At 38.8% G+C, this 21944-nt stretch overlaps 1 protein-coding gene across 3 annotated transcripts in view; it reads left to right on the forward strand.

The window, feature by feature from the left end:
- Positions 1–21944, forward strand: part of ZC3H12C (zinc finger CCCH-type containing 12C) — a 71551-nt gene that overhangs the window by 23328 nt on the left and 26279 nt on the right. For 2 of the 3 annotated variants that reach the window (XM_036324536.1, XM_036324537.1), the window contains exon 2: positions 13131–13882. In XM_036324536.1, coding sequence (XP_036180429.1) covers positions 13131–13882 — 752 coding nt within the window. Of the gene's footprint in view, positions 1–3730; positions 7073–13130; positions 13883–21944 lie in introns of those variants that run through there. The other variant, XM_036324538.1, reaches the window with a different exon arrangement.

Here is a 21944-nt window from a genome sequence, read left to right on the forward strand (position 1 = left end):
AGTTAGTTTGCTAAGCAGAATTATTTAATATTTAAAGAACAAGACATGCACCACCCTCAGCTTGCATGATGCACAGCCAGAAGGTGTGGTGTGCAGATAGCAGCACATACCGGGCAGAAAGTGAGGAATGTCATAGGGGAAGATTAAGTGCCGTGGCTCAGAAGAGAGGAGTTCTGACTAGGCTTTGATGATGATGATGTAAATCCTGTCATTACCAGACGAGATAAAGTCTCATTTAACTACCACTCAGTTGTGATGTAATTCTGAGAATGTCTTGTATATGTTTTCTATAAAATTACATATTTTGGGTCCGTTTTTCCTCAGTTTCAGTTGTGCTTAATATAACTGTGTTTGTTAACATGGATGATATCATGTGCTTTCTACTTCTTGTAAAATCATGTATGCCTTTTTTTCTCAGGAATTGTCTCTCCACTATTTCCTCATATATTAGCTGCTTAGCATCCTATCACACCAGCATTTCAGATGTGATTTGTATCCGCTGACCTTTTCTAAGATTCCTTGTTCCTTGAGTATTTACAAGTTGTATAGGAATTTAAGATAATGTTTAAAGACTTATTTAATGAATTTTTTAAAATACTGAATGGAAAGCTAATCACTGGGAAATATTTTAAGTCTAAGAATATGGGTTATATTGTCACTTAAAATGACTATAGAAAAGTTCCTTTGTTTTTAGACCACTGGGAAGAAATGCAGTTTTTGTGGATTTATTTAGTATATGTCTCTGAACCTTAAAGATAGTTGAGGGTTGTCTGCTCATAGTGATAGGACACTGAAAGATTTTTTTAAATCAAACCCTAAGAATTTTTATTTTGAGGAACATTATCTTCTTTCTTTATTACAGAATTTTGTTTTTCTTAACTTTATATGTATTTTAAAAGTAGTCTTGCCGTAATCAGTTTGACTCAGTGGATAGAGCGTCGGCCTGTGGACTGAAAGGTCCCAGGTTCGATTCCGGTCAAGGGCATTACCTTGGTTGTGGGCACATCCCCAGTGGGGGGTGTGCAGGAGGCAGCTTATCGATGTTTCTCTCTCATCGATGTTTCTAACTCAATCCCTCTCCCTTCCTCTCTGTAAAAAATCAATAAAAATATATTTTTTAAAAAAGTAGTCTTATCAGAGTTCATGTATCTGAATCTTTTTATCACTTTTTTTTTCCTGAATAGTTCTTAAAACAAAACTTTTTATTGTTGAATATTGTTTGAGTGGGTCGTTTTCCTGCCTTAGGTTTGAGCCCATTGAGAAATAGATAAAGGAGCCAAGCAGATGGACATCAAAATTGCAGGTCTTTTTCTGATAAAACTATTGTAGACCATGACTTACGATCACAGCATAAAGAGCTTAGTTACATTGAACCTCCAAGTTAGAAAGATTTAACCACTCCACCTCAGGCAGTGCTGGAGAGCAAAGCAACCATGCATTTACCTGCACCTGGGCAGACCCCAATGAGAAGTATGTGAATAAGGGGTGGGCTTTGCTCTCACAGCTCCTCTTCCCAGACTTTCCCATCAGATCAGTCATCCTAGGTGAGGAGGCAGAGGCCGAATGTTACTCTGGGTGGGAAGTGGAAGCCAGCGAAGGAGACTGTGTGAAAAGCTCTCTGTCATCGAGAGGGTTGGCTCACAGCGGCCTGGAATGGTGCAGGCAGCCCCAATGGCAGAACCAGGGCTACAGAGCATTGCAAACAGCTGAGGGCTCTTTGATAAGCTCACCTGGTCACAAAAGAGGGAGAAAACCTAGCAGGGGAGCGATTTGTTTCTGTGAAGGCCTGCATTCCTGTTGGCAGAAACCTGTTGTTTTACTGGTCTTGTTTTTCACTCCGATGCCTTCTAGATGTCAGCATATTTCTGCACGTCGGTTTTTTTCTGTGTGGATTATGGATGAGTAAATGGCTCTGCCCTCAAGAAGGTTCCAGCCCGATTCATCAATAAGTGCTAATATTGGGCAGTATGGACTCTTCATGTTACAGGAGTTGGGCATCAATAAAAACTGAACTAGTCCAAGAAGGTTTTATGGGGAAAATAAACCCTGAGCTGGGCTTAGAACAGCAGAGGTGATCTGTGTGGGTGGTGAGGCAGTGCTAGGGAACACACAGGGTGACTTCACCTGTGCTACCTCCCCTTCAGTGAAATGGGAGGTAGCGATCACAGGGCCAGGAGGGGCCCAGGTTGTAGAAAGAACCTTAACAACCAAGCAGAGGATCAGACTCATGGTTTGCTACTGAGACTGTTTTTAAGCATGAGAGTGGTTGGTGTCAATGAAAGTTACTTTGGCAGGGATGTACTAGGGGCTACTCAAGGAAGAGGTAACTTAAGAAGCAAAAGTAAGCAAGGCCCAAAGAAAATAAAATATATTAAAGCTGTCATGGTCCATCTGACTTCCTAAATAGAGTAACCTAGAGATTAGAGTTGATGCCTGGGAGACGGAAGATGGCGGCGGTATAGGCAGACGCGTCCCAGGTCGTGTCCCGGAGCAAATGGAGTGAGCAGCTGAAACTAGTAACATCCACCCCAAATTGGCGAAATTGCTCAGCTGGTGAGACGGTTTGCAGCCGGGAAGAGCAGAACTCCCCTGGAAAGCAGATCCAAGCAACAGCAACCTCCTGAACACCACACCCTCTGCTGAGGAACAACAGCTGTACGTGAAACCTCGCCCCACCAGCCAGAAGAGCCACCACAGCTGTGAACAGCACCCACCAGAGGAGCTGCTGCCAACTGAAGAGCAGCTGCTACCGCAACCGCCCGAAGAGCAACCACAGACCAAGGAGTCACTGCCACCAAGGGAGCAACCACTGAACGACTCAACGTCTAGATATGTCAGTGAGATCAAACATGGGTAGACAAAGAAACCCCCAAAGGAAAGAGGAGGACTCTCCAGAAAAGCAGCTAAGTGATACAGAGGCATGCAACATGACAGAAAAAGAATTCAGAATAAGGGTCCTAGAGTGCATAAACCGGATGGAGGAAAAAATCGACAACGTCTGCAAGAAGCAAGAAGAAACAGATGAAAAAATCGATAACATATGGAAGAAGCTAGAAGAAACAGATGAAAAAATCAACAACTTAAGTAAGACCCAAGAAGAAATGAAGAGTGATATAGCTGCAATGAAAAACTCCATTGGAAGTATCAACAGTAGACTAGGAGAAGCGGAGGACCGAATTAGTGAATTAGAAGACAAGGAAGCAAAACACACCCAAAATGTACTGCAATTGGAGAAAAAAATTAAAAGACAGGAGGAGAGCCTAAGGGAGCTTTGGGACAACATGAAACGAAACAACATACGAATAATAGGGGTACCAGAACAACAGAAGGATGAACAAGGATTAGAAAACCTATTAGAAGAAATAATATCAGAAAACTTCCCTGAGGTGGGGAAGAAAAAAGTCACACAAGCCCAGAGAGTCCCAAACAAGGTGAACCCGAAAAGACCCACACCAAGACACATCATAATTACCATGGCAAATGTTCAGGACAAAGAGAGAATCTTACAGGCTGCAAGAGAGAGACGGAAAGTTACATACAAGGGATCTCCCATTAGATTGTCAAATGATTTCTCAACAGAAACACATCAGGCCAGAAAAGAATGGACAGAAATTTACAAAGTGATGCAAAGCAAAGGACTGAATCCAAGAATACTCTATCCAGCAAGGCTATCATTCAAACTTGAAGGGGAAATAAGAAGCTTCACAAACAAAAACAGGCTAAGGGAGTTTATCACCACCAAGCCAGCAATGCAAGGAATGCTAAAGGGACTGGTATAGAGTTGATGCCTGATTGATTCTGCACCATTCTTTTACATCATGTGTATAAAAGTAGGGTTTTGGCTGGGTGTTTGTAACTCTCAAAAATAAGTTTTTAACCTTTTAATTTTTTGGAGGACAATTGATAAGACTTGATATAATAATCTTCTATACTCTATAGTGTTATTGTTAGACTTGAAAGAGATTGTACTAGTATATTAAAGGGGAACAAACCCACATTAGGAGGCAGGTACCAGGAAGATGGCTTGGATCACTGACCGAGAATGGATTCCAAACATTAGCATCAAAGCTCAGGAGTTTCACATTCAGACTTCAGCAAGCCTACAAGGTCTTGTCATATAGTTGAAGTTTCAGATGTTAGACACTACCTTGTTTTCTTGTTTCTTCTGTGAAACTGCACAGTCATTTACTGCGGTGACCAGGCTGAGCCAGCAGCTGTTTGTACCAGCTCTGCGGTGGAAAGTGGACTAGGGAAGTGTGACTAAGAGAGACAGACCAGGGCCATCTTTTCACCTACAGATGTTGTAATGTGCTTAACATTATCCAGTCCTAGCAGCACAGATAGTCTAAATACCACGGCAGGGTCTGATTAGCTTTTTCAGATCACCGCCTTTATTTGCTGTTGGCGAAAAGCTTAATCAGTGCTGGAGATCAGGCTGCCTGCTGAGCTCTTCCTTCTTCTCTCTCATTCTTTGTGTTCACAGTGGCAGGAATTAGCGAGAGGATCCTCCTCCTCCTGAATTAAAGCTATAAAATAGTAACTATAGTAGCAAGGGATGAAGAGAAGAAAGAGAACCCAAGGGAAAGAAGGCTGTCTATTCATACTAAAGAGTTTCCTTTTTATACACAAAAGAAAAAGTTTGCAGTCTGAATTCATAAATATTGACCGTAAACATTGATCTCTCCAGTCAGTGCATAGTTTCAGTTTTATTAGGTTTCAGTTTTAACTGCTTTGCATGAATATGTTATGTTTTTTATTCTTATATTTTAAAATCAAACTCAGTTTTACCAGAAGTACATTTACTAAACCATATTAGTGGCCTTATTTATCTTTCCTCCCTCTTTCAGGTTGATACTCATGCAATTGCAAAAAGAAGTAGCAGCATACCACCAAAAAAGGAAATAAAAAAAGATAATTCTTATTTTCTTCATTTCTTTATGTTTCATGTGCTTACCCAATAGATAAAAACTAAATTCTGTGTAATCACTTTATAATTTGCAGTAAACTATAGAATATTAGAACTTATTTTGAGTGGGCCTATGAAATTAGACTGTGGACTTAACTACTGCAGAAGCATAACTGAAGCCCTTGGCAGAGAGAAAACAATGGTTCTTGCTTTAAAAATTAGTTTGTCATTCAGAACCTAGTAATCACATTTAGTTAAAAAATATTTTCAGATTTTTAACTTTCCTGACATTTTTGAGATGGCATACCTTCAAGCTCTTTTGCGGAAAATATCTATAGACAAATGGTGAACTACTGTGTCATACTTTATATTTCCTTTTTTTTTCTGGAAACAACAATAATTTCTAGGCCTTTAGTAGGCATAAGGAATGCTCTCAGTGAGATAACTGAAAATTTTAACCAAATAGAGTACATCTTCCTCTTATTTTGTACAGAGGGAAGAGCTTATTTATACTTTGGTGGCACAATAAGGATATGGCCAGGAGTCCCAACCAATATGATATTGTCCAAGTATTCACAAATGATCTTAATTATGAGTAGCCTCTGTATATGTGTGTGAAAGGAAAGATTGATTTTGACTGTTTGGGGGCCCTAACCAAATTTTGTGTCTTTAGAGTTCATGATTAAGTGCATAAGGGAAAAGCCGAGGTTCTGCATAAATCAGCCTGTGTCAGAAAATTGTAAGAGCAGCTTTTTGCCTTTGCTCCTTTAATTTGCACTGGAATGAAAAGGAGGTGCTCGAGTGTGTGCAGGTGCGTGTGCACACGCTGAATCACATAAGTAGGGAGCAGGACAGCCCCAGGTTTCCTTTTTCCGTAGTAGGGAAATTGTCTCACAACCTCTGATGGTGTTTACATTTTTATTGAATTTTTTTCATCATCAGAGGCCACTCAAGATATGACTTATGCAGCCTCAGAAGCAAGTAGTCCCCAGCATTATAAATACTGCAGTCTGAAACCAACATAAATCAGGGATAACAAGCTTCCTCACTGAGGGGGCTGGTTTTTGTAGACTTTTATATCCTTCGAAAATACCACAATATTTCTTCTTTATAAAGTTAACTATTTGCTGAACTGGAATCTGAATATTACATCTTACAAATTTTATTAAGTACAAATATTTTTAACAGGTTTAAAGGTTTTGCTTTCATTAGTATCCATCATAAAATAATTTTACACTACCCTCTGACATACACGTAAGATGGTCTGTCCTGGTGATTTTAGGTTGAAGTTAGTTTTGTCTAAATTATGCATTTCAGATGAGTCATTTGGCACAAAGTTGCACAAAACTTGTTTTGACTTACTACACTGTACTTTAGTGAAACTGATAAAATCAATTGTTTGTAAACCCTTAAACCTTTGTTTTTAAAATATTAGTGTCATCATCTCTTTTCCTCTTTTTATTGTCTTGCAACAAATTAACCAATACTTACCAATATTTTAGACCTCCCAGTATTTCCAGGGAAATAGTTTTATTATAATCTGTCTCATTTCACCAGTAACTCATTTATTACAGAAAGGGGATTGCTGCAGTCGTTAAATTGCTACTTTGACACACATCATTTTCTTTCGTTCTCAAAAACAAAAAAAGCTGTACTAAAGAATAGCCTCAACTTTTTGGAAACATGCAACTTTTACTCCTTTAAATGTAATTGGTTTCTTTGTTCCATGCATTCTAAACAAGGAGGAAAAGCTGGCCTGCCCAAGCCAGGTGTTTCTTGTTGGCAGCCTGCTCCCTAATGACTGCTCTCAGAGAGCAGCTGCCTCCTAGTCAGCTTTGTATGGCCTATTGTTGCCGCACACCCCTCGTTAATACACATGCTGCCCAGGGCAGACCCCAAGAGTGACATCAACTTGCTTATCTTAAAAACCTGGATGCAGGGTGCTGAGGTTGGCTTGCATCTGCCTGGCCAACTAATTGTGAGCTTTCTGGCCTATGATTGGCTGTTATTCCACTCGATAGTAGGTTAAGCAAAGACATTGCCCGTCCATCTGTTCAACCATTCATTGTTTTTCTTGCCTGCCTGGAAGTCTGCAGCTAAAATTGTGTTAAGGAGTTACTGCTGAAGCTACTACAGAAGCCAGTGTCTTTGTATTTTCCTGCTAACGTGAGTATCTGTGCTACTTCCTGCCTTGGAAGTTAAACTTTAGTAAATATTCAATTAACTTGAACTCTGTAAAGGATAGAAAGCACCTCAAATGAAAGCCTACAATTTACTACGTAGTGCCGAAATACCAGAAAATTGAGTTCTTTCTGTAAAATATGTGAAGCAGATTTTTTTACATTTTTCTAATTCTGGAGTTTTATAATTACTGCTCCATGCGCATTTGCCAGGTGTTAGGCATGACATGTAATCATTTGGTACTTAAAGATAAGTTACAACATGTTCTGATATTTCCGTAAACAACAAATTTAGATTTTTATCTTGTCACAATCTTATGTTTCTTATTGTGTCATTGTCAGACCTAGGTGCTGTAAAATAATAGTAAGATCTGATAGGTTTTTTCCATTGCCTTAAAAACCTAGCTTGGGGAGATGGATCAATATAGTTAGATGTTTCAAACAGCTTGTTTTAAATGTGATGATTAAGCATCCTGTTACTTTCTCAGAAGTTTCAGTATCCACATAGAATTACTAATTTCTTCTTCCCATCTTTTTCTTTCCTTGACCTAGTTTCAGATATTAGATTGAAGATGTCATTTCAAGAACTATTGCTTTCAAGAGTTCTGTTATGGGAAAGGGGGGAGGAGACAAAGACTTTCTTCTCTCAGTTGGGAGAGAAAGAGAGAGCTTAAAGGGTTAAAAAGAGGTTTTCACTTCTACCACATGCCCTATTGTGTGAACATATGCATAAGACTATTGAAAGTTTTCAGAAGATGGGCAGGCCACCAGTTGCTGGTCTCCTGCAGTTCCAGTAGACATCTGTTGCCCTAGAGCATTAACCAATCTGTTCAAAGGGACATCCTTCCTTTGTTAGCTAGAGGGACACAGACAACAGCACTCACTGAAATACAATGGTAATTAAATACACAGAGACTACAGCAGTAGGTATTTATTACATATTCATTATTTTATTTTTATTGTTCTCTTAGTATTACTTTTTGGATAACAACCAGAACCCACTTTATGGCTTTGTAACTTTACATTACAAACAAATAAATTGATTTAACAAGTTTATGGTTTAATATTCCTGATTAATATGAGGCTCTTTAGAATACAAAACAAATTTTACATTTGATTTGAGAAGAAGATTTTAGGATTATCCAAGTCATCTAATGAGAATTTTCAGAAAATTTCACTAAAGGCATCAACTTGCTAAGATAAAGTTTTATTTTGTTTTGGCCATTAAAATATTAGTTATAGTTCTTCATCATCTACAAAATTATGAAAATTTTGGTTTTTTTCAACAAATAGTATTATTTGCTTTTTCACTTATTAGGCATTTAGCAAGAAAAATTGTTTTCATTTCCAGTAAAATTTCTGAAGGGAATCTATAGCTTTATAAGTATAGAAATCTGTTTTCAGACAATTATATTTTTGCCCAATACGCCTTGTGTTCATGAGTATAGTATGTAAAGGCCAGTTATAATGGATTCCTGATGGAAAGCTTAAAACTTAAGTCATATTTCTTGGATTGTTTTTTTATAACTATCAGAATATAAACTCTATGTTGCTGCTTAATGAACTGAGAAAAATTACCCTTTTTAGTTCAGAGTTGATTAAAGTTATTTATATATGTTGCGCTTGAGTAAATACAAAACTTAAAAGTTAATAAATGGTGTAGAAATTAAGGAGAAAATATATTCTATTACCTTACCTTAAAGTTAGTTTTGTCTAAATTATGCATTTCAGATGAGTCATTTGGCACAAAGTTGCACAAAACTTGTTTTGACTTATTACACTGTACTTTAGTGAACTTACTTGATAAAATCAATTGTTTGTAAACCCTTAAACCTTTGTTTTTAAAATATTAGTGTCATCATCTCTTTTCCTCTTTTTATTGTCTTACAACAAATTAACCAATACTTACCAATATTTTAGACCCAAAAAGTTGAGGCTATTCTTTAGTATAGCTTTTTGTTTTTGAGCCAATCATAGGCCAGAAAGCTCACAATTAGTTGGCCAGGCAGATGCAAGCCAACCTCAGCACCCTGCATCCAGGTTTTTAAGATTAGCAAGTTGATGTCACTCTTGGGGTCTGCCCTGGGCAGCATGTGTATTAACAAGGAGTGTGCGGCAACAATAGGCCATACAAAGCTGACCTTACAAGGTAAAAGTTATTACCTTACATGTAATAACTTTTGTGACATTATTAGTCTTTGCTATCTTTTCTTTTTCAAAATTATATTGATCATTTTTAAGGCATTAAACAAAAAGATCATATACCATTCTTTATCGTAAGATTTCTTTTAATTGTAATTTTTACACATTACGTTAGATTGACAAGTACTGCAGCATATGAAAATATTTTTATCAGATTTTAAATCTTAGCATTTCAGTTTTTGAAAGATTTCAAGATATTGCTAAATTCTTTTTTTTTAAGTGCCAATATTAAGTTAGGGCAATCCTTTACTACCTTTACTAATTTCAAGTGAGTAAGGAAGCATTTTAGAGATTAAAGTCTAAAAAAACACACAAATCTTTACCATCCAGTTCAATACAAATCAGATTATTTCAGATTTGTATTATGCAGAGAGAGTATATGCAGTTTATAGGGCTGGCAAATGAACTTAGTTGACCTTATTTGTACTATTTCATATTTAGTCTATTGATTTATAGATACTAAAAATGATATAACTGTTTAATTTAAGATGATATTGAATAACTTTCTCTGAAGTAACCAATGAAGAGAGAGTCCTGTCAGTGTGAAAAAAAGTTAAAAACAAATTTTTTAAAAGAAAAATTATTTTTCAACAAAATCACATGTGTTTTTTTTAAGTAGGTTAAATCAAGCTTACATTTATCCTTAATATTAAAAATCATATTTGCCCACCTGGCCTACGTGGCTCAGTGGTAGAGCATCAACCTATGAACCAAGATGTCACAGTTCAATTCCCGATTGGGGCATATGCCTGGGTTGTGGGCTCGATGCCCAGTGTAGGGCATGCAGGAGGCACCCAATCAATGATTCTCTCTTATTGATGTTTCTGTCTCTTTCCCTCTTCTTTTCTCTCTGAAATCAATAAATATTTATTTTTTAAAAAATAATATTAGTCCAGTTATTTCAAACTTTTGGTTTAAAGAGTACATATAAATTACATGATTCATCACAAGTTGAAGGTGTATGGTATTCACTAAATGCATTCATATGCAAATGAGTTTTATCTGGTTTAATATTGGAAGAAGCAAACAACTGATAATCCCATTTTTTCTCTCTATGTATATAATATAATTACATAGCAGATTTACATAGTGTCATCAGTACTTTTTTATATTAGACTGAAGATGATTAATAAAGATTTAAGTACTTTTTAGGGTGACTAATTTTCAGTTTAAAAACTATAGTATCTGGTTTTGTTTCTTTGAAAAATTAAGAATTTTATTTATGCTGTAAACATAACATTTCATTCTAATTTTCCCCGCTGGCTGTATATTTGTTTGAAACAGTCCATAACAAAAACACTGCTCAAAATTAAAATTATATTTCCTAGTTCAATTCAGAGATCTGGCCATTGAATTATGATCTTGAAGAATTATCTCACAACAGCACTTCTGCAAAAACCCAAACTTTTCAGGGGAGATAAAAACTGTTGCCCATTAACTACACTTCCTGCAGTCAGAGCAGATTGTGGGGTTTACAGAACAATGATGTCGGAGCTTCCAGATTGGTTTGGCAGCTGCATTGTTCTCGGAGGGTAAACCAGACGCACTTAAGTCCCAGTCTCTTTCATAGGCTTTTGTTCAAACCAAATTATGCTTTCACTGTGCTAGCCTTCAGGATGGCATGTTAAAGGAGTGCAGCTTAGCAACCAGCTTCTGGTTGCCAGGCAGCCCAGCTTCCAGTAGGTTTTCCTCTTTTAAAATACTTTTGGTGGGAGCTCTACGAAGGCCACAGTGCAGGTTTTTCTTTTAACTATACCCTTTTATTAGGATGCTGTGGTGATTTGTTACTTGCTTTATGGTGTCAGTGTATTACAGTAGTTAATAAATCAGTGAGTGTAAAGATTTGGTTCCAGAGTTTCTTTAATTCTAAATAATATGGTTCATGAATATCCATATTAATAGAAAAAAACTGAAATGGATACAGCCTCATCCTGGAGCAGATGTATATGGAGCTCTCCTAAGGAATATTTTTATCAGTTGTACGTTCAGGAGCCAGGAGAGTTTAATGTTTCTTTAAAACTAATGAGTGCTACATTAGTAGAACAGTGATATTAAAATTACTGTCTTCTCAAGGGGTAAAATCTGAAAAAACTCCTGTGTAAGTATGCAGGAGTTCTACACTGAAGGAATTTTAAGTGTATTGTATCAAGTGAAAGATTTCCATGTTCTCCTCTCTAGTATTTACCATCATTAATATAATTTATTTCATTGTGTAGCAATATTTTGCACTGGTAAGTTCACCAAGTATGCGTTCAGTGTGGGACTTAGAAAATCACTTAGCATTTTCTTTTAACGTTTATATAATAGCTCCTTTCTAGTGTAAATAAGATGTTAAAGAGCTTTAGAATTAAATGTTTTTTCCAGTATCTTTTTTTAGGTTATATAAATAGATGTTTTATGACAGTCTCAGATTCAGCTGCCACTGGCTTACAATATCCATGGATATACACTGAGATTGCCTTAATAAGTAAACTACTGATGTAAATACAGTTCTTCCAATGAAGCACAAGAGAAAATAATTTTATTTTGCTAACCTGTTCCTAGTAGAGAAGTAACAATTACTCCCAATAGACTCTGAGGAAAATGGTAAAGCAGCAAAAGCATTTTAAACAGTAATAGCAATTTTATAGGGGGAAAGTAGGAGAAAAGATGACTTTTTAATTAAATGCAGATAATGGTTAGTTATCTGATATGATATAGGAATATTTTCTCCTATAAAATTCAAGAAATTAACATTTGTTCAATGTACATAATTATTTGCTGATTTTTTTTTAAATTTTCACCCGAGGATATTTCCATTGATTTCTAGAGCAAGTGAGAGAGAAGAAGGGATGAGGGGGGAGAGAGAGAAACACTGACGTGAGACACATTGATTGGTTACCTCTCCCATGTGTCCCTACTAGGGCTGGGGAACCTGCAAGCGAGTACGTGCCCTTGACCAGGAATCGAGTCGACAACCCTTCAGTCTGAAGGCTGATGCGCTAACCACTGAGTAATTGGCCAAGGCTACTGCTAATTTTATGTGAAATGTTTTCTCTGTTTTCTATAAATGTGTATAGACTAAAAGAGCTTTTCCCCACTTCCTGGAATGAAATAAACTCCAGTGTCCCTGGAGCTAAAAAAGGGCAGCAAAACATTAAAAATTGCATCCTGTTGCTGTGTTTAGTATTTACAAAATAAGATTATTAGGGCAAACTATCTCTTAAATGGAATATAATTGACTTTATAATTACTTAATTTCTTATTGGCTGTTGCTGAATCTGCTCTTTCAACTCAGTACTGGAATCATTTTTGAAATGTCTTTAGATTGTTTAAATTATTAATTTTAGAATTAATGATACTTTTACAATTATAAATTAGTGTTTTCCTTCCTTTCCACATGGCTTTCTCTTTAAAAGAATTTTTACAATTTTTTATGAGTTATCTTTTTAAATGTACATAAACTGTCATAGCATATCTAAAACATGCTTTTTGATAGTATTCTATGTCACTCTAGAAACATACATAGGCCTTTCTAACAGTTGAAAAAAATCCCTTCCATCCTGGTTGAGAAGCAGCATGATTTAGTGAGAAGAATAGGAGTTTTAGAGTCAGACAAAAATTGGTAAAAAATACGGTTCACTACTTATTAGTTTGTTACCTTGGAGGGGTCACATGGCCTTTCTCATTTCTAACTTCATTTGGAAAACAAGGCTATCTTGGCAGGGGTGGTGAGGGTTGAGAGAATATGGGCTTAACATAACGAACATAGGTATTTATAGTTTGGTAATTCTCCTTTCAACTTGTATATTGAGATAAATGAAACAAATATTAAATTCTAAATATTTTACATTTTCCTCTAGGAATACGGGGTGCTTTGCATTCAGGAATACAGAAAAAGCAGCAAAGTGGAGTCAGGTACACGGAACAGCTTCATGGGCTTGAAGGATCATCTGGGGCACGACCTAGGCCACCTTTGTGTGGAGAGCACTGACCCACATTTAAGCACATCTGTACCTTGGCCAATGGTAGAAAAACCAACAATGGATAAAGTTAATTCCGGGAAGGCAGAAAAGGAGGTGTCTGAAGAGAACGCGAGCTCCGGTGACTCTGAAGAAAGCACAAATTCTGATCATGAGTCGGAACAATTGAGTAGCATTTCGGTAGAGCCATGCTTACTAACCAAGACTCACAGACAACTCTGTAGGTCTCCCTGTTTAGAGCCTCATGTCCTCAAAGGCAGTGAAATCTTACAAGACTTTCCACCCGAAGAGCCCCAGACCACACCCAAGGAAGTGAAGAAACCCCCTGACGTGGTGCGAGAATACCAAACAAAACTGGAGTTTGCACTTAAGTTAGGTTATTCTGAAGAACAAGTTCAGCTTGTGCTGAACAAACTTGGTACCGACGCTTTAATCAATGATATTTTGGGAGAACTTGTCAAACTTGGAAATAAAAGTGAGGCTGAACAAACAGTTAGTACAGTGAACAGTATAATGCGGGAAACGTCGTCCCTGGAATCTCAGCGGTCTGATTCTCCGATGCAAGAGATTGTCACCGATGATGGAGAAAACCTGAGACCGATCGTTATTGATGGCAGCAACGTGGCAATGAGGTAAGGGGGGAAATCATCAGTGATTACTACCACGTCATCTTTAAGAGGTATTTCTAATTTTGTGACTGTTTCTCTTCTAACAGTTGTTAAAGTCAAGTTTATTCTGCATCCTAACATTAACTTACATATGTCTAATTGTATCTCTTTTAATGATCTAGCTCTCTACTTCTAGAGTGGTCAGCCATTTTCTCCCCATTTGTCCCTAAATAGAGACCTCCTTCCCAGATATGTGTGTTTTTTTTCTCTTCTGGCCCTATTACTATTGCTATAAAAATTAGCATTTGTTCCTGGCTTAGTGTTAACCACTAGTTTTAAATGAAGACTTTGAGTACAATAATAGTCCACAATTTTGTTTGGCTCAGTGGATAGAGCGTCAACCTGTGGACTGAAGGGTCCTGGGTTCGATTCTGGTCAAGGGCACATGCCCGGGTTGTGGGCTCAATCCCCAGTAGGAAGCGTGCAGGAGGCAGCAGATCAGTGATTCTCTCTCATCATTGATGTTTCTATCTCTCTCTCTCCCTCTTCCTTCCTCTCTGAAATCAATAAAATTATATTTTTAGAAAAGAAAAAACACAGTTCTTTTAGAAAATAAACTATCTTTATGATTTGGGAACAAATAGTTTCAATTTTTATTTTATCTAAGAGATGTAATTCAAAAAAATTATTTAGGAACTGAGAGGGGAAAAACAAATGCAGAACTTCTAATGAAATATTTTTATAAAATATTTTATAAAATTTTTAATGGCTTAAAATTTAAAGTGCATCAAAATTCAATTAGTACTGTACAGATAACTGCCCACAATGTTTAGAACACTGGGGACATAAAGATATATGAAGGCGTCAATTATTCTTTTATAGAGCTCAGAATTTTATATATTGTTTCTCAAAAGGTGATCTAAGAACTTGTTAAAAATTTCAACAATAAAGATAAATTTTAAAAATAATTAAAGCACGTTCTAGGACAGTGCTGTCCAATGGAAATATCATGTGTAGCACATGTGTCATTTAAATTTTCTGGTACCTCCCTTGGTCCCTCCCCCATCCTCCCTTCCATTCTCTCTAAAAGTCAATGGAAAAAATACCCTCCCATGAGGATTAAAAATAAAAAAAAGAAACAGGTAAAATGAATGTAAATAATAAATTTTGTTTAGCCTGATATAGCCAAAATATCACTATAGCATATAATCAATTAAAAAATTGTTAATGAGATATTTTGAATTGTTCCTTTCATATGTCTTCAAGTTTGGCATCTTACCCTCACAGCACACCTCATTTCAGACTTTCAATACTGCATGTGCTCAATAGCCACATGTAGCTACAGCCGTGGGCAAACTATGGCCCGCGGGCCGGATCTGGCCCGTTTGAAATGAATAAAACTAAAAATAAAAAAGACCGTACCCTTTTATGTAATGATGTTTACTTTGAATTTATATTAGTTCACACAAACACTCCATCCATGCTTTTGTTCCGGCCCTCCGGTCCAGTTTAAGAACCCATTGTGGCCCTGGAGTCAAAAAGTTTGCCCACCCCTGAGCTAGCACCTATTGCACAGTGTCGTTCTAGAGACCTACCTAGTCCACACACAGACCTGTCAAGTCCAGATCAAAGAATAGACATCTCCTTTTGTAAGCAGTACCCCACTATAATGATGCATGCTGAAGTCTGAGCACCACTGTTTTTAGTAGGGGATAGCAAGTACTTCTGCATAGGGTGTAAGAAGGATCAACTTGTCCAAATAACCTTTGTAGGTGGAAGCTATATTATCTTACTTGCAGTTACAAGCAAATGAAACTTGCAGGATTTAAATTACTTGCCCAAGGTAGAATATAGTATCAATCCAAATATGTCTGACTTCAAAATCTATACATTCTTTTTTAATATTTTTATTGATTTTAGAAGGAAAAGCGATAGAAACATCAATGATGAGAGAGAATCATTGATCGGCTGTCTCCTGCATGCCCCCCACTGGGGATCAAACCCGCAACACAGGCCTGTGCCCTTGATCGGAATCGAACCTGGGACCCTTCAGTCTACAGGCCAGTGCTCCATCCACTGAGCCAAACCAGCCAGGGATATACTTTTTTTTTTTTTCATCATGTAATGAAAGACAAAAGCAAGTTGCAAAGGTTCAAGCCTGATCTTACAAGGCCTTGAATACCAGGTTAGGAAATTTAAGGTTGGCCCAAATCCAAAGGTAATGGAAGATTTTTTAGGAGGGGAATGTCAAGAGTAGAGTTATGCCTTAATGCTGATACCTGGCAGTGATGTTTAAAGTGGATTATAGGAGGTAGGAGATGAGTTTGGATGCAAACAACTGTTTTATGAAAGAGGGCTTTCAATGTCAGAGCAATGGCCCAACCAGAGTGGCTCCATTATTTGAGCATCTTCCTATGCACCAAAGAGCAGCTGTTCATTAGGGCACATACCTGAGTCGGGGCTTGACCTCCCAGAGAGTTTCTCTTTCACATCGATGTCTCTCTCCCTCCCTCCCTTCCTCTCTCCTACCATGTCCTTGGGTGAGGATTAAAATAGATGATAGATAGATGATAGATAGATGATAGATAGATAGGTAGATAGATAGATAGGTAGATAGATGATAGATAGATGATAGGTTGATAGATGATTGATAGATAATAGATGATAGGTAGGTGATAGATGGATCATAAATGATAGATAGATGATATATATAGAGAGATAGATATATGATAAATGTATGTATGTATGTCATAGCAGTATGAAGTATGTATGTGACCTTGAGAGGCCTTTCCAAAAATAACCTCTCTGTTTAATCTTTTCCAAACATGGCCGCATAATGATTTTTTTTTCTGATAATAATCCAGAACTAGTGAACAATTACAGGCAGTCCTCAGATTACGTTGGACTTGACATACATCGTTTCGTGGTTACGTCTCTATCTCCCATTTATTTACCAAAAAAAAGTTCCGTTATTTCAACGTATGCACATATGTGCTTTATGTTTTTTATTATTTATTTACCACAAGTAAAGGTCAGGAATTGTTATCTTTCTTTTAGATTTTTTTACTGTTTCACTTTATTACTGCTGTGTATGTGCTCCATGTGAGTGATGTAGGTGCTTATGTAGGTGCGTTCCGACTTACGGCAATGGCGAAAATCGCGTTATGTCACTCTGTAGGAACGGATCTCTGACGTAACCCAAGGACCTACTGTACCTTAGCATGATAATATTTAGGGTCCAAATACCATGAATTTGCTAAGCGAGAGAGTAATAAGGGAAGACGTAATAGGTCCAAGAATAGCCCCTGCAACCATAGCCCAATACCAGAATCACCAGAGGGGTTCTTACAAATCCAGGCCTCAACCCTCAGAGAATCTGACGTTTTTTTAACTGCCAAGGTATTTCTAATGCATAGCTTGGGTCAATGAACTATTCAAGATTCACAGTGTGGGTATCTACAGTCAGGAGGTAAAAGAAAGTGATAATCCAGGGAGAAAGTATTGTGAAAAATGTGTTAGAAAAAAGCACAGTGTGCCCTGGCTGGTATGGCTCAGTTGGTTGGAGTGTCATCCCATATACCGAAGGGTGGCAGGTTCAATTCCAAGTCAGGGGTATGTACGGAAAGCAACCAATCAATGGTTCTCTCTTACATCAATATTTCTCTCTTTCCCCTCCACCCCCTCTCTCAAATCAATAAGTAAATAAGTATATCCTCAGGTGAGGATTAAAAAAAAGAAGAGCCCTAGCTGGTTTGGCTCAGTGGATGGAGCATTGACCTGTGAACTGAAGGGTCCCAGGTTCAATTCCAGTCGAGGGCACATGCCTGGGTTGTGGGCTGGATCCCCAGTAGGGGGCGTGCAAGAGGCAGCCAATCAATGATTCTCATCACTGATGTTTCTATCTCCCTCTCCCTTCCTCTCTGAAATCAATAAAAATATATGAAGGAAGGGAGGAAGGAAGGAAGGGAGGGAGGGAGGGAGGAAGGGAGGAAGGGAGGAAGGGAGGGAGGAGGAAGGAAAGAAGGAAGGAAGGGAGGGAGGAAGGGAGGAAGGAAGGGAGGGAGGGAGGAAGGGAGGAAGGAAGGGAGGGAGGGAGGAAGGGAGGAAGGGAAGAAAGGAGGAAGGAAAAAGCATACTGTTAGAAAAACCAGGAGACATACAAATGGCATCAAATTCAAAGAGACTTTAAGGAGAAAATGCCCTGTGTGTTGTACTAAAAAAAAGATCAGAGGACATGACAGCCAGGAAATCCTTGTCTTCAAGAATGCCATATGATATTAAAGATAGAAGCCCAATTGCAGGATGTCAAGAAATGAAGGAATAGCACTAGACTTTTATTCTAGAACTAGGGGTCCAGTGCATGAATTTGTGCACCTTGAAAGGAATTGTGGGCCGAGAGGCTGCGGTGGGCACAGGGGCAGGTCTTGGCCCATCCTCTGCACCCCGACCCAGCCTTTCCTACCATGGCCCCAGTCCCCTGTCTGCCAGCAGCCCCGCTCCTGCCACTGCTGTTCCCACGTGCTGATGGCACTGGCCCCGCTCGCACCCGCTGATGGCACGGAGAGATTGGGGCCAGTACCATCAACAGGTTCGAGAGGCAGCTGCTGCCCCGGTTGCCCCTCAGGAGCAGGGGGAGGTGGAGAAGCCCTCAGGGACAATCGGGGCCGGCAGCCACCGCTCACACCCACTGACGGTGCCGAGTGATCGGAATCGGCGCTGGGTGCCAGCAGCGGGTGCGAGCGGTGGCTCCAATGCCAATGGCCACCAGCTCCGATCGCCTCTTAGGGCTTCTCCACCTCCCTCTGCTCCTGAGGGGAGATTGGGACCAGCAGCTGCCACTCGCACCCGCTGACTATGCCGAGCAATCAGGGCCGGTGCCGGATGCCGGCAGCAGGTGCAAGCAGCGGCTCTGGCACTGGCAGCGGTGTGAGCATCAGGCAGGACTGCAGTGCACAGGAGCAAAGAATTTTCAGTAACCACCAGAGGCTTGCCCCGATGACAGCGACTGGCGCCCCGCCTTGGTCTGGCACCCCTGCTCACCTGCTCCACCATCCTGCCGTGGACAGTGCCAGCCATGTTCCGCGCTCTGCTGCCTGCTGCCCATGCCCACTATGTTCTGGATGCGCCCCCTGGTGGTCAGCACACGTCATAGCTGTTGAGTTGTTCCGCTGTTTGGTCTATTTGCATATTAGGGTTTTATATAGATGATAGATAGATAGATAGATAGATAGATAGATAGATAGATAGATAGATAGATGTATGTTGACAGAGGAAGGGAAGAAAGAGAAGGAAGAGAAGTTGGGAAAGGATTTTGTTTTGTTTTTAAGAATGAAACTATATAAGCTGAGGGGACGGGAAAGTCTCCACAGGAGAGGAGCTGACATATGAGTTAAATTTTTGAAGCAAAGTTCTAAAGGAGGAGACAAGAAAGGCCCAAGTAGGAGATTTGGCATTGGAGGAAATGCAGGCCTTGGAGGGGGAAGAGAGCTTCGGATTTATACAGCCTGGAAATGAACGTTTAAGATGGATATCATCAGGATAAATGATGGCACAGTTGGGTCAGCCTGATGTCAACTCACAGAACCGAAACCTAGTTCTCAATGGAAATTAAAAGTCCTTGAACAACTGAAAATTGACGGAACACTAAACAATGCTCATCCCACGTGGTGAAAATTGTCCATAGCAGAGCTCTAATGTAAACAAAGCGATGGCATAACTGAGGCATTTCAGATCTCTTCTTACGTAGTTATGAAAACAAACTTCCACCCCACACTGTTCTGCACGGTCATGGGCCTTGCTGTCAATATGGGCGGTGCAGATTCGGGTCTTCTCTCCGTCGTGTACTTTAGTGGAAGTGCCGTAGGCATTCCAGGACTGAGCAAGCCGACAGGAAATTTTATTATAGCAGCATTCTACCATCAGTCACAATAAAACATACCACATCCATAACTTTGAAAGTACCGGGACTCATAAAAACTCATAGTAAACAGTTTACATTTTGCCATTTATGAGATCTACTTAAAGTAGCAAAGTCGTTTAAAAATGCATATCTACTTCAGATCCAGAATCTTAATTTAACAAAGATGCAGAGAGATTTCACCCATTTCATGTCGCATAAAATATGACATGCTTTTACTTTTGAAATTAATTTCCTACTCGTAAGTTTAGCAAACCTATTCTGTAATAAATGTATACATATTGTAATAAGTCATAATAAGTAAATGTGGGGATGGGTTAAGAACAAAGTACTATTTTACTTCCTTCCTGATCTCTCAGATATATTCCCTATATAAGATGAATATATTTTCATTTCATTTAAATGCGAGCCATGGAACTGATATAAATGATTCTTTAAATGTAAACTAAAAGTAGGAAAGCCAAAGGCATTTTTATTAAAATTAGCACAATAGACTTTTTTAAAAATGTAATTCTCTACAGAATTCTAAGTTATTTATACTCCCTAGCCCCAGTTTGCAAAATTAAAAGGGGAAATTTTTATATTGCAGGCTTGTTATTAGAGATAATTAATACCAGTTACCTGGCATGTCATAGGTACTGAGTAAATTGCAGTTGTTATTACCTTAAAGAACTAGAATATAGTAACTAATATAATGAAAACTAGTTTTTTATTCAGTATTTAACAGTAGCAATTTAGCAGCCCATTTTATTTTCACTGCAGTTTATAGCATCAGTTTTCAATGATGATTGCTACAGTTTCATAAAGGAGACATGCGCTTAAGATCTGGATGACTCCAGAATTGCACAGGGACAAGGTACATAGCTAGAGTATATAGCTGAGGGTCCCAAAATTTCAGGGTCCTGTATTGCCTTGGGGGAGCATACATCTAGTTTTGACTTATTTAATATCCTATTTCAAATGTGTCACCTTAATAGAAGCTCTGGATATGTTTGTTGAATGAGCAAAAATTGAGATAAATACCCAGAACGTAGTCTAGCATAATTTGTGACAGGTATTTCACTGCTAGATATAGGAGCAAAGGGGACATAGTACGCAAAGGTAAAAAAGAGGGTAAAGTAAGTTTAGAGAAAGCCCTAAACTTTTGCATATAAAATGTTAAGCATTCAAAAAAGTGCTTGGTTTCTGAAACATGAAAAAAATGAAATTTACATTTAGTGGAGCTGGGCTAAAGATTCCTGACAAAAAGCTGCAGTTAATTTTAATTCTTAAAAAAAAAGAAAATAATTTAGCAAATTGGTCATTCAGCAAATGGGCCTCTTTCCTTAATAGGGCAGGTACTTGATTATAGAGATATACAATTTCTGAAATGAAATTCTATGATATTGAGATTTTTATTTCCTCTAAGTAGCTTTACAAGCCTTCACATTTGTGATTCCATTAAACTTGAGATGGTTTAGCAGTGAAGTAGAGAATTAAGTCTATCCATGTAGATTTAATAGTTTAAATTCATATTTTTCCTTAAACGAATCCAGCACTCTTTTAATCTGTGGTTTTACGTTAGATGACTTGTCAGCTCACTAATAATGTACAACCTTGTGAGCCATCAGGGATGGGAGTATGACCAGTTGAGTGTCGTAGCCCTTGATTCCTGAAAGTCCTTGATTTCTTCAATATGCTTTCATGACTTTATTAAAATTAACTATATCTCTATATTCTACTTCAGCTTCTACCAGATGTTATAAAAGACTAGGGGCCTGGTGCACGAAATTTGTGCACAGGGGCGGGGGGGGGGGGGGTCCTCAGCCTGACCTGCACCCTCTCCAATCTGGGAGCCCTCAGGAGACGTCCTACTGACGGCTTAGGCCTGCTCCCCGTGGTTCTCTGCTCTCTGCAGACCTGCCTGCTTGATGCCACCGCAGACCCTGGTGTCTGCTCTCTTGGGGGCCCTGCGGAGGACTGCTTGCCCCTTGGTGCCACAGCTAGGGGCAAGCAGGGCCCTACTGTCTGCTCGCTCGCTGAGGGGGACGTTCCCGCCCCACCCCTGACTGCGCGCACACTGGCTCGGAGCACCTGGGTCCCAGGGATGTTCCCGCCCCGCCCTCTTGGCACCTACATATGCAAATTAAACCGCCATCTTTGCCAGGTTAATTTGCATACTCACTCCTG

Source organism: Myotis myotis, unplaced genomic scaffold (genome assembly GCF_014108235.1).
Source record: "Myotis myotis isolate mMyoMyo1 unplaced genomic scaffold, mMyoMyo1.p scaffold_m19_p_10, whole genome shotgun sequence".
Lineage (NCBI taxonomy): Eukaryota > Metazoa > Chordata > Mammalia > Chiroptera > Vespertilionidae > Myotis > Myotis myotis.